Here is a 13,845-nt window from a genome sequence, read left to right as displayed (position 1 = left end):
ATTTATTATCTAAGGAACTTAGTCAGCTAAACTTAAGTTCTTCAAAGTTAAGTGTGATGACATGGGATGTTGCCACAACTGTTCTCATTATAAAACCCCAAATATAAAGGGACCAGTTTTAAAAGTAACACATTGCTAACCAGCTTTCAGTGAGATGTGTCAAGCAGAGAATGCCTCAAATATTAAAAATAATTAAAGTAGCCTTTGAAATGGCATACACTTTCTAAAAAGTTACCTTTCATCTTTTAACATTGAAGAATCTTTTCTGATCTTGCCGACTTCCAGTTAAACATTTCTATTTCCAGCCATTGCCCAATTTTCCTTTGGTCCTTGGACACAACATATTTCTGGACCTTTTGATATTCAGTTGTTGGCCCTTCCTACCTTTCCTGTCTATGCATCTTTAAAACTGAGCAGCTGAAATTCAGAGGGGGATAACTGCCACATTTCCCTTAGAAATCTCGCCATAGGAGGTAATACTGGCAGCAGATTTTCAATGGAAACCACCATTTCCACCCACAACCCAGCTGCCACATTTCAACCATGCTGTGTGGGGCTTCCACTCCCTTGGGATGCTGTTTTTATTTTCCTTCAGAGACTCTTCTGTAGTCTAATGGAACTTGCTGTCAGTTATAAACAGTAACGTTTATATGTTACTGTTTTAACGTTATATGTTACAAAACCTTGTCTTCCTTCAACGTTATATGCCATAATATATTTTTTTTAATTGTGATATGACTCAAGTTGAAACCTTCTTTTACTGGAGTAGAATGTGATGGAATTCAGTTCAACTTTTTTGTTTGGGTTTTTTTTTACCTGAACAGATATCTTTCCTTTCATCAGATATATCAAAAAAGGCCAGATTAAGGCAAAGTCATTTAGGCATCTGGCTTTTGGAGTCATGTGGTTAAACTAGGAGGTAAGCTTTTATTTTTAGACTAAAGTATTTCTAATTCTCCTAATTGTGAAAAAAAAAGCAATTGAACATGATATATAGATTTGTCCTTTGAGTTTGCCAACAACTTGAACCAATTTCTTTATGGTAGGTAAGCTTGTAACTTGATGGAAGTACTAACTGCAAGCTACTTAATATTACAACAAAGCAACTTCTGTGTGCTGCAGTTCAGTAGATTATTATCACAAACAAACATATGGCTTTTGGGGTGGAAGTCGTGGCAGTGGGCAGAGGTTCTCATTCCTTTAACAACCAGAATTTAGAATATTTCACACATGAATAACTCCTAACCAACCATGCAAGACAAAGAGCAATATCCTGTAGTTTATGCTGGAGGTGAGACTCCAGTGCATAAGCACTGAAGTGTTTGCAGCTTGTATCACTTCACTTTTCTCGTTTTTGTTCCTGTAATTCCAGATGTTTACTGGTGACAGTCTTGTGTTAGAAGGCATACATCCTTTGTATTTGGTTATATTTTGTAGCCATTAACTTTTTTTATCAAGTAAGAGCCTTATTGCTATAATTATGGGGAAGTTGTTTTATCATATTTCTTAATTCTGACCCATATATCTTTCTTAGTTTAAATTAAGTTGGGGGTCAGTGCTATTATGTATCTATGTAGAAGTGATGAGAAGAGTATTTATGATAGGAATCAGTAGCTGATAGTCTCACCATAGTAGCCCTACATTACAGAAGTGATAAAAAGACAATATACTCTATTATTCAATACTTAAGTATGTGCTAGAATGATAGTTTGACCCACTGTGTTGTTGGTAAATATGCTCTATCAAGTCTGTGTATAAGGGTGTTGATTCTACTAATGGGTATGTAGCTATGTTATTGAATGATTGACGGTGTAAGTACAAAGAACAACCTTTGATTTACAGGAGTTTATTTCCCTTGATTTTTGAATGCTTGAACTTAGTATGCTGAATTGCTTAAAAGCAATCACATTTAAAATGTTGGAATAGAAAGATTTCATATCATGGTCAAGGCTCAAACATTGTGACTATGCAAAGATCTTTTGTAACTGATGGATACACTCTTGTAGCATATTCTAACCCTTTCAGATTGATGAATGATTGAGTGTGAGCTTTTCCATTTTATGATATAAGTTTATCATGAAAAACAAAGAAATTGGAACTTGCCTTTCCCTCGACCTGTAAACAGAGTTGTCATTGCCACTGAGACTGAAAACACAGAATACGCACAAATCTGGTCATCTTGGCAGCTCTAAATGACGCTTGTATTTAACTCAGTGTAGCCAACCTAATTTTTGTTTGTATGTAGAAAAATAGAGGGTTTTCTTTCCCAAAGTTTTTCTTCAAGTTTGAATTTTTTTTAAATAAATGTGGACCTCAAGATTTTAATTTAGAGCAGAAGTCAGTGTTCTTTAAGTTTGTACAGGAATGGTCACTGGTTTTGCACATTTCCATTTTTATGTGTCTGGGTTACATCTAAATCAACATCAAAGTGCACAGAATCAATAGCCACTTAGCAAAACTTGATTATATGCATTTCATCTAATGAATCAATATGAGTCATTAAACCTGAACTCTTTGCACTATCCTACACTCTTTGATCATCCCCTGTATTCAAGGATCTGGCAACAAGACATAATCAATTGTGGCTTCCGGCTCTTGAACACATAGGTTGGGTATTTGCCATCCTGAGATTAGAGTGCAACTGCAGCTTTTGTCTGACTTTGGATCATACAGGCAGTCTTGAGAAGATACCAAGGCTATAGAGAAGAGAATTATCCGTGCTAAGTGATACAGCAGCTGTGGAAAGGAAAAGAAACAGGGGTTTGCGATTTCTCATTACAAAATTATTATGGTGCATGGTTTTAAACTCTTTAGGTACTGCCTTTAGTGGGCTTGGGCAGACAATTAAAAAGGAAAAAAAAAAAGAGGGAAAAGGTCTTGGACTTGTCTCACTTTTAACAGATTCCTAAGTGGTAGAAATGTAAGTTAATCACCATCATCTCCCTTTATTGTCAGTAGGCAAAGTCTCTAAAAAAAGGTGAGATAAACAGCCTCCCAGGAGGTTCCTGTTTGTCTGCATTGACTTATGAAGGGAGCTTAATATGACATGTATAGACTTAGTTTTTAGAAGCCTAGGGGTAGGTGAGAGATGAGCCCCATCAATAACATCATAAGTCATGGGGCAATCAGATATTACATTGATGTATTTATATAAATACTTTTGAGTAATCTACAACTGCAAGGCATGTACTTTGCTAACCTGTGCTACCACATAAGTTTTTAGTTTCATGATTTGCTGCATTTATTTTTTTTTATTTTGCTTTAGATGAGCTCTGTGTAGCTGAGTTTTCCTGTGTATTTATGCAACACATAGAAGTACATTGCTGTGCCTCACTTTTTCTTCCCTGAGCTGTTGCATTCAAGCAATTAAACAAGTTGTTTGAATGGTTTAGTTATTGCAAAACTGAAAGTTTCCTCTTAGTTGTCATATCCCAAGAGCAGGGACTTTGGTGATGGGTGAAATGATCTTGCCAGCCAGAGGCAGGTTAGCCAGTCAGTTTGTCAGTGTTTGTCACAGGGTTCAGTTACATCAGTTTGGAGTCTCAGTGAATGGTATGGTGTGGGGAGGTGCTTCACGCTAGAGATGTATAGAATCCAATGAAATAAAAGATCCTAGCTTTGACCTAAGTTGCTGTGACTGTATTAATTACATTAAAGATTTTCTGCTTCATTCTGTAAGTGGTCTTAGATGCTACAGTGCTTGGTAATGGTTGCAAGAAGTGTGCCTGATCTGGAACAGTATTCAAGGTTCTGGCTCAGTTGAGAGCAGGCTCCTGGAAAGCAGATTTAAGCAAGTTAGTTTTCTAGGTTGGGAGTAATAGCTCACAGATGCTAGCACAGAAAATTTTAATCCTTCTGGTTGTAAGTTTTAAAACCAGTGTGCCCCAGCTTCATCGTGTTGGCTACAATTAACCATCTTTGTGAAATAAAAGCCCCAAAACTCCATGTCTTGCTTGAACTTTGACTTCTTGCTCTTCCCATTTTTCTCTTCTATAGTTTACTAATTGAAATACTCAGCAAAGTTCTTTTACTTTCACAGCCTGGGAAGATTTGACTCAATACCTCCCATATTCCAGAATAGTACAGAGGCATTAGGTAGGACTTTTGTGGGATAGAAAAGATTCCTGACTAGTGTGGCTTAGAAAGCAAAAATAATTTCCCACACAGAAGTTTGATGCTGCCACCCTACAGTTAGCACGGTCCACTGGGTTTGCTGCTCATTCCTGTAACAATTTGGCATACTTTAAACAGTGTTTAAATATGAATGGAAAATCATCCTCAACTGAAGGAGTTTATTCTTGCAACTGAGTAGGCAAACCGCTAAGATGGAGTTAATATCTTCTTCTGAGTGGTTCATTGATTCAGCTTCACCAAGAGTGCTACCAGCTCTTCCTTACAATAGCACATAGTCTGCTGGGAAGGGCAGCCTCCTGGAGTTCGGGAAATTCAGGCTGCAGGGTTTGCTGGAATCTAAGTATTTATTGTCTGGTCAACTTCTATCAATTGATAGTAATGGCCTTTTAAAGCTAATAATCACTGCTTTGAGAGTGATTTAAAAGGCTACAGTGTTATTCAAATTAATTAGAATTGCACATTCTTAAAGGACTGCTTTTGTTAGAGGACTTACCTGCTAAATACCTATTTTCTCAATACCCTGCAAGTCTTCGTCTGGAAATACAGATTCTGAAGTTACCCAGTCCAAACCAAAGTAATACCTAACGTGTCCACTGGGACAAGTGTAAAATGCCTTGGGAACTTTCTGCCTGATGCCTTAAGCAGAAGTTTGCTTCCAAGGAGAGTCTTCCTAATTTGCTATGCTCAACTGCATATGATAAAATTCCACCTCAGTACCACTTCAGATACTTTAAGTACTTCACTGAATGTTTCTGATAACCTCATTAGGTGTTTATATAGCAAATTTTTAGATTCCTTTACCTACCATACCTTTGGTTTCTGTTAAATTAAGTTCTTACATGAAAAAAAGGTAGAACGAGAACTCTGTTGTTAGAACACTTTTTAGATTGACAAAAACCTTCTGTAAGATTTTTCGAAGTACTACTAAGAACATCATCCTGTTTTGCTTCACTTGGATCTTACAGCATGAGGCATCTGAAATAATAGATTCAATAGAAGAGAGATACAAATGAAAAAAGAATGCTGGTAATCATGGCACATAGGAGTTACTTTATCCAAACTAGGTATTTAAAGTTGACTAGACCTTTATTAGACATATAATCTCTCCTTCTCATTTTCCTCTAAGAGGAAATCTTCCTCCAAACGTAGATGTCATGACCCAGCTTTGATGTGTGAATTGGCATATCATGCAGGGAAAAATATTGATCAGTAATCTGATTTAGAAAATCCTTTGTATTTCTTTGGTCCTACACTATATATTTAAATAGATATGTTAATTGTTATAGATTAGAAAAAAATAAACATAATAATTATGCTGAAAATTATATTAATAAACTATATCAAAAATCAAGTTCAACTGTGGGCAAGAAATACGCATTTCCTGAAGAACGGTCTTACTGAAGGTATCAGCGAGTAGCATCATAGGGATTTTAATGGAGAAAAATTGCGTGAGATATAGTAAGTCATCTTCTAACTAAGGAGCATAAAATCATATGTTATTTCTTCCATTTCTTCAATTATTAATGTCTGTATGTCCTCTTGGAGCTTATTGCCATGAAATTTCTACGAGAATTATTCATGACAGATTCCAGAAACCAGAGATGACTGAGGCATACAGCAAAGCAGTGTAGAATATTCAAAAGTGTGTTTCAGGAAGCCCAAATAAATAACCTACTGAAAGCCAAGAGAGCTGAAGCGTGAGGGGAAAATAAGACAAACACAGTTGACCAGGGAAACACAGGGAGCAATGAAAGAACAGATAAAGGCATACAAGACACATAAATCAATGGGGTCGTTGCTCTGAGCAGGGATAAACAAGTCTAAAAATAACCAAATATGGGGTTGATCACAAAAGCCAACATTGAAAATATAGAGAAAATTGCAGAAGCTATAAGGACAAACCGTAACAGATTTGACAAATATATGAGGAACAGGAGGTCAGTGGGAGAGACTGTCACCTCCATATGTGGTCGGGAGAGGAAGTCATTGGCAGAGGCTGCTGGGAAGCCAGTGCTGCCTTCCCCTTGGTGTTCTTGCAGAGAGACCACAGGGAACATGCCAGAAACAGAGAGAAGTGTCCTGGAGGCAGAATCTGAAAAATTAATGAAACAAAGGATGGGAACAGAGCAGGTTAAGAAAGAAAAAGAAGAAAATAGGGCAACTTAACAGTAGGCTTCAGGTCTGGAAGCCTGTTTTCCAGGTTTCTGAAAGACATGGATTTTTTTTTTTTTTTAACTCTCTCACTTCATGAAGTCTACAGTACATGAAGTGTATTTAAGCTATGTGAGGTATACAGTTGAAAGGCAGAAGGAAGCCAATGCAAGACAGTATTTTAAAGGTTTTAAAAGAAAAAACATTGCAGTGGTAGATTTATTAAGTATAAATCCAAGTACAGACAAAACCAAATTCAGAGTTATGTAATAACCTATTAAAATTAATTAGGAAAGAGTTTACAAAAGCTGAGTTGAAGTTAACTAATTATAGGACAAGGATAAATGGGTACAAATTGAAAGAGGGGAAATTCAGGCTGGATATTAGGAAGAAATTCTTCACAGTGAGGGGATGAGATCCTGGAACGGGTTACCCATAGAAGTTGTGGATGCCTGTGGTGGTTTTAATCTAGGCCTTCCCTGGTGACCAGTTTGTAACCAAGGAAGAGGCAGTGTTCCCAGTATTCCATACGATTTTTACGTAAATCGGGGTATAAATAAGAAGGGAGGAGAGGCCTTTGCTCTCTTCTCTTCCGGCGAGGTTTGGGAACAGTGGGTCCTTGCGTTGGTCTCGCTTATCTAAGGCTGAGGCCTGCAGCGACCGCTGGCCTGACACGTGGAGGATAGCAGAGTGCTGGCCATGTCTGCCAATCCTGCTTTTGGTGAGATTTGTTTTACTAGTTATTTTACTAATTCTTGGGTTTGATTGCGTATATCTACTCAGTGTCCCTTTTTGTTCCCTTTTGTTCCTTTTTACCCTTTCCCTATCCCTTCGGGGGAGGTGTTTGGATTCCTTTTTGCTGTGTACATAGCATCTTAACTGTAATATACATCAAATATATATTTTTTTAAACTGTAATATACATCAAATATATATTTTTTTATATAACTAGCTTAATTTTCGGGTTCTTCAATTTGCATAGTTTTTTTTTCCTTTGCCCTGGGGGAAGAAGGAAGGGGAAAGAGGCGAAGGCTGCTACTGGGAGTTTGGGCATTTAGCAGGGAGCCAAGTCCGAACCATCACAATGCCCCAACCCTGGCAGTGTTTGAGACCGGGTTGGACAAGGCCTTGAGCAACTTGGTCTAGTAGAAGGTGTCCCTGCCCACAGCAGGAGGGTTGGGACAGTATGATCTTTAAGGTCCTTTTTAAGCCAAACCATTCTATGATTCTGTGAACTAGCATAATTGATTTCCTTGGAAAAATTGCATATTCCCGAGCCTTAGTGTTGGACCCAAACATTGAAATATGGAAATATTTGATTTTGTAGTTGTTGATGTGTCCTCTATTTTAATTCTATGAGAACAGGCACTGAGAATAGATTAATAAAGTTATAAACTAAAGTCAAGTTCACAACATTGCTTGAATAGCTGAGTTGCAAATAGTTAATGAGATTTATAAAAGCATCAAAGTCATCAGGCAGCTAACTGGAATTGATTTCCATTGCCATTTATGCATTTTCCAGGGGGCCCTGAATCCCAAGTAATGCCTTAGATTCTCACAAACGTTATAAAATATTGTGTAGAAGACCATAAAACTATGAAAAAAACATTAAAGATGGCAAATCTGGCAGTGTAAACTATTTATTTCTACCTTTGGCCAATAATTTGTATCTAAAAAATTGTGCAGTTCTTCTGAGATGTCAATTCAAAAATTAAACAAAGTTCAAAACAAAATAGATGTTATTTGTTATCCCCCTGCGCTTTTGTCCATTCCACAGGAGACTGTTTTGGGGCATTACTAGATGAAAACTGTTACAAGTATTTAGTGTTCTTAAATGAAAAAAGATTGGGGCTGGGAAGTGTTAATGATCTGGCTTTAGAGTGACAAACTGGCCAAGATTGGACGGGGTTTGAACAATCTGGTCTAGTGGAAGGTGTCCCTGCCCATGGTAGGTGGATTGGAACTAAGGTTCCTTCCAAACCAAAGCATTCTATTATTCTACTAAAAATTCAAGTTTGTGTGAATACCAGTGGCCAAAAATTTTCACAGTTGCTCATCTGCAGGTCCCCTTTTAGCTCAGACTCCCTGAAGTGTCATCTTTACCTCTTAAAATGTTCTAAGAGAAAGAAAGGAAATCCTGGGGATTTCTGGGGTTGAACCTAACTCACATCTTTGAAAATAAAGATCGGGATTTTGAAAAAGTATAATTTAATGATAATGGCATTATAGTGAGGGTAATATGCATCCCAAAGAGAAGAAACAGAAACCAAGAAAGCAATACCTGTCTGCTTAAATCATATTGAACTGATATGCAAATTTCTAAAATCTACCTGGGCCCCGGGACGTGATCCCTTCCTGTTTTCCAGGATGCAAACTCTGTTAGACACCTAAATGAAACAGGTTGTTCCCTACTTGTCCAGACATTTCCCTGGGCACTACACATATTCTGAAATTCCATTTCTGAGTGAAAGCTCATGTGCTTTCTCTCGGAGCTCCATATGGAGAGTTTAAGTAGACAGCTACTGAAACCTCCTAGTACCAGGGGAAGCACTAAAATAAGCCTGGAGTGGTCAGAACTACAACAAACAGTGCTTCCATTTTGCCCCAGGTTTTATGCACTGTCCAGACTGATGGAAATTGAATTCCTGTTTCTGCCTTAACTGTGATGATGTGGGATATTTTCCCTGGAAATATATCCTACATTTCCTCTTGGTTCTGGGTAGCTGGGTCCTGACCAAGAGAAGGACTCACAGGACAAAAGGCAGAACAGTCATTTGTCAATGAGCAGTAGTGGTTAAAAAGGGACAAGGATTTCTGCTATATTTATAGGTTTTACATTGAAGCATCTTTGGATAGAAACAAATACAGTTTAAGGAGAAAATAAAAGAAACCTTCTTTCCAGGTTTATGGCTCTTAAAATTAGTGAAGATTTGGGCTTTTACTTGCCTGTGGTGTATCAAAGTTTCTTGCATCCAGCTGCACCAGGGCTTATCTTCTATAAGACGATGCTCTTCCTCAGAGTATGCCGCACAACCTGCTGGATGGAGCATGGTTCTGGAATCTGGACATTATGGATCTATTCCCCTCTAGCCTGCACCAGTAGGCCTCAACTTTGATGTTGGTGTCTGGAAACCATATCCCGTTAGGACTGCTGTCCATCTCCCAAGTGAGGCACATTGGAATCTGGCTGGATGGACATACTTAAAACTCATTCAGTATTTCTCTATAGCGTTAATGGAGGGAGGTGTTTTTAGGCATGCTGGATTAGACTTTAAAGACCCCTGCAGTCTCTACACAGAGACAGAGGGGTAGCAGTTTAAGTAATTGGGATGCAGAGCTGCTGGGATGCAGTTAAGTTAGACGAAGATGAAGACCATGAAGACCATAGAGCACATCTGTAGTACTAAATGTGGTGAAAACTATTTTTCAGTGGCCTGTCAAGAGAATGGGAAGCATTATTAGAGTGGAAGAAAGTGATAAGAAATCTTCAGTGTTTTGTCATTGGGATAAAGGGATCGAGAATATAATATAAAATGGGAAGTTATAAGTAGATATGAAGAAAGGGCTATAAAGAACAATTTAAATGTTCCAAAACTAGTTAATCACAGGAAGAAGACTAAAAACTGATATAGCTTGATTAGTGTTTATAATCACACAATAAAAAAGTTCAAAGAGGAACTTCTTTGAACAAAAAGTAATGTGTGAGAGCATTTACTCTGAACAGGTTATAGAGGTTACATGGGGGGGGGATCAAATTAAAAAAACATGAATTATATGACCTTAGAGAAGCAGGTGACTACTTTGATGGAAGACCAGGACTCTGAAATACTATTTATGTTACAGTGCATTAAAATGATTGATGAGGAAGTGGTACTCAACTTTGAAAAGTCTGACTTCCTTTGTTGACAAAGGATTTTTGTTTATTGTTTGATTTTTCTTCAGTGTGAGAACACTTGCAACACTGGCCATGAAAACTGTTGGTTTTGGTTGCGTTGAGGATATTGCTTTCCTATTTATCTGACCCTGTAGTGTAATAGAGTAAAACAGTGGAGAATTGAAGAGTGATTCATTATTATTATTATTATTATTATTAATAATAATAATAATATAACAACCAGCAGCATTAAGAATGTGGTCATATTTTCATTATTAAAACAGCATTGAAATGTATCTTAACTGAGCACAATCAAAATCTTACTGAATATTTCAAAATTATGAAGCATTGCTTTACTGTTGTACTGATAGGTTACAGATAGGATAAGATTGCTGGGTTTTTTTAACTGCCTTAGAGTATTACATGCAGAAGAGAAAAAAGAATGAGAAAGAAAAACACACATTTGTATCAGTTCTGAAACTGTTATGCTGTCATGTGCATGTGACATTTTCAGACAAATAATAGTCATTTGCAATTTCACAGGTTTTGTAAGTGTCCTCCTTTGGTCATTATTGTCTCAGAAGCATTTCACTTTCAAAACATGCATTCTGAGAACAGCAACTAATCATGGTGTAGAATTAGTATATATGACTAAATGAAATCTGGAGGATAGTGTAATAATTTACCTCTTTTCTTTTTGCACAGTGTTTATGGATGTCCTTTGGCAAAAAAAAGAAAAACACAAGATAAACAACCCCAAGAACCAGCCCCCAAAAGAAAACCCTTTGTGGTTAAAGCAGACAGCTCTTCGGTAGATGAGTGCTATGAAACTGATGGAACAGAGGAAATGGATGAAAAGGAAGAGGAAGAAGAGGAAGAGGATGAAGAAGAAGAGGAATATTCTGATGATAATGAGGAGCAAGGTGATGAGGAGGAGGATGATGAGGAGATAGATCGAGAAGAAGAAGAGGAGATTGAGGAGGAAGAAGAGGAGGATGAAGAGGAAGGTGAAGATGTGGAGGATGAAGAGGAGGAGGAAGAAGAGGAGGAGGAAGAAGAGGAGGAGGAGGAAGAACGTGGTAATAATCAGAGTATTAGTAAAAAGTAAACAATGTGTGTTTTCTGGGTTAATCTTCTAGTGTGGTGTGTGAGGATTTAGCTGTGTGGTTCTCATTAAAGCTAATGGAAGTCACGCAGTTAAATCTCTCTGCTCCACACTGAAAATATACCCCACTGTGTTCTCCTAACATCTATTTTAATAAGTCTGTCTTCCAAATATTTTTTAATACTCCAGCACTCACATTTCAAACAAGGAGGGTGGAGGTGTGTTTGTGCTAAAAATGCTTGCATAAAATGTAATCCTAGTACTGGATTAATGCATGCAGTTACCAGGAGAATATTCACAAAGGTACAAGCAAAGCATCAGCTACAGCTGGATGCCTGTACTGATCATTTGCAAGTGTATTTGCTAGATCTGCTTATAGAATGTCAAAGATTGCCCACATAAATTCTGTCACAAGTTTGCAGATAATTTTTGTGTGTAAAAGTGGACCTGTTCCCTTCAAAAATTTTGCCCCATACTTCCCCCTACCCCAAGAAACTATTCAGAAGTAACTATTATAATATACTTTGATTCTTTGAGGCTTGAATCCTGTGTGCTTTAGTTGATTTAGTAAAAATATAGAGAGTGACAGGTTTACATCAATAACGTCTTTCTACAATGTATGTGTTTTGGTTATCATACCATGGCATAAATGCCATTTAGACATACAGGTCAGTGGTAGTAACTAAATTAATGAAGTAGCAATGTGAATAGCCTATTCAGCTTTCTCTTTTTTTGGGATATTGGACTTTACATAACCAGTACTTTCAAAATATGTATTTAGTGTCCATTTACTCAAGAGTCCATATGCTGATGACAGACATCATAATGCACTGGGGTGAAATGAAGGAATCATGCAAAAATTAATGAGCTATCTAAAAAGTATTTTGTTCCCATTTTCAGGGAACACGTTTTTGGTTGGGTAGATTCACCTTTCTAACCAATAAAAATATAAGAAAAGCTTTCAGCACTCCTCAGTTGGATTCCTCTTAGGAACCAGGTATGAAAGTTGTATGACTTTTGTTTCAGCATTCTGTAAGGTCAGATCTTAAATCGTAAAGAAAGACTTTGAAAGTATTCTTTCCATTTGGGCAAGATGGTGGCCAGCTGGGTGGCTATAACATTTTCTCAGATACTGCATCTGTAGCATTTCCTCAATTGCCTGAATTTGCCACAAAATTGGTAGAGAATAAATGGTGAGTCTTGAAAGTTACATGAGTTTGATGCAACAGGGAAGCCATTTCCTTTTGCAGGGAACTCTGCTGTTTCAGAACCTGGAAGAGAAGCTGTGTTAAATTAGGCTGATGTGCAGCTGCTGTTGCTCTCCTGATGGGCAAGCACAGGATGTCCAGCAGTTTCTTTAACAAATCATGGTGACTGAGTTTGTTGATGCTTAGGTTATGGTGCAACTGCTTCTGTGATTTCAGCTGACATTAAAATCTTTGAATCTACACTATCAAAAATTATAAAAGGAAAAGAAAAACCCTAAGCAAAACTCAAGAGCTCAAGAAAATTGCTTCTACCAAGCCAGCAGGCTTGACACTCAGTTTATTTTTCTTTGATAATGAAACACAGTGGTTTACTTATTCCAACACAGTTACACATGCAGTTAGTGGTCCTAATCAATGTGAAGAGGCTGACATTGCTTTTTGACTGCTTTCCTTCCATATATAGTAGGCTGTGGTTAAGAACTGCAAAAAATTCACAAAGGTACCTCTTTAGCTGCTCTGCATATTACCTGGAATTAAAACTTATATAGGTCAAGTTTTTCTTTGGATTCCATGCTATTCCAGTAATAAAACAAATGTATATTAATAAATATATATATATATTCTATGTAAAAAATCAGTCATTAAGAAAAATTCCTCATAACATTGGTAAAGTGATAATAGAATTTTATGAGAAAGGTATTTAATGATCCTCTTGAGTATCAACATAGTTATCACTATGCAACAGTCCCAGTTAGAGCAAGATTTACAAGAAAGAATTCCTAGCCATTGATGAAGAAGGCAGTATGGAGTTCCTTATGCCTATGCCAAGGAGTGGAGAGTGATAACAATTTGGTTTTGGTGAGGTGTAGAAGCTAAGCAATAAATCAGATTTTTAAAAATAGTTTATTTCCTATTGATTCCAATAGGGATCCTGAAGTTTCACTTTATTATTCTTGTAGCAAAAGCTGTATTGGTGGAATTTGAACTGTTGATTTTCTAGGGAAAAAAAGTGCAAAATTAGGTGTTCTTAAACTTTATGGTCTAAATATGATTCTTGCCTTTATCTGTTGACTATATGGAAAACTAGGTATGTTATCAAGTGATTTAGTTGATACAATCACTTACTGCTCTCTACAATGTAGTTATTGTAGCAAACCACCCTATAAGTCATCTTAGCAGGAAGTCTGAATGTGTCTTAGTATTCCTATCCCTAGAAACAAACTGCAGAATTTATCCACTGGTCACCAGGATGTCTGACAGTTCTCAAAAAGGTTTCTGTCATTGGTGCTGTAGATGATAGCAGTTCAGGAAATTTCCATAAGTAAATATAGCTTAGGTGAACAAAAGAGTTAAAATCTTAAGTATTGGTGACA

At 37.2% G+C, this 13,845-nt stretch overlaps 1 protein-coding gene across 18 annotated transcripts in view; it reads left to right on the top strand.

Annotated features, from left to right (window-relative positions):
* MYT1L (myelin transcription factor 1 like) overlaps positions 1–13,845 on the top strand; it is a 299,623-nt gene that overhangs the window by 188,993 nt on the left and 96,785 nt on the right. For 14 of the 18 annotated variants that reach the window (XM_050316721.1, XM_050316735.1, XM_050316727.1 and 11 more), the window contains exon 6: positions 10,865–11,238. In XM_050316721.1, the coding sequence (XP_050172678.1) occupies positions 10,865–11,238 (374 nt within the window). The remainder of the gene's footprint in view (positions 1–10,864; positions 11,239–13,845) is intronic. The other 4 variants (XM_050316731.1, XM_050316729.1, XM_050316728.1 and 1 more) reach the window with 1 other exon arrangement.

The sequence above is a fragment of the Myiozetetes cayanensis genome, unplaced genomic scaffold (genome assembly GCF_022539395.1).
Source record: "Myiozetetes cayanensis isolate MyiCay16 unplaced genomic scaffold, myiCay2020 scf2-11, whole genome shotgun sequence".
NCBI lineage: Eukaryota > Metazoa > Chordata > Aves > Passeriformes > Tyrannidae > Myiozetetes > Myiozetetes cayanensis.
This window is presented reverse-complemented; position numbering and strand designations above follow the sequence as displayed.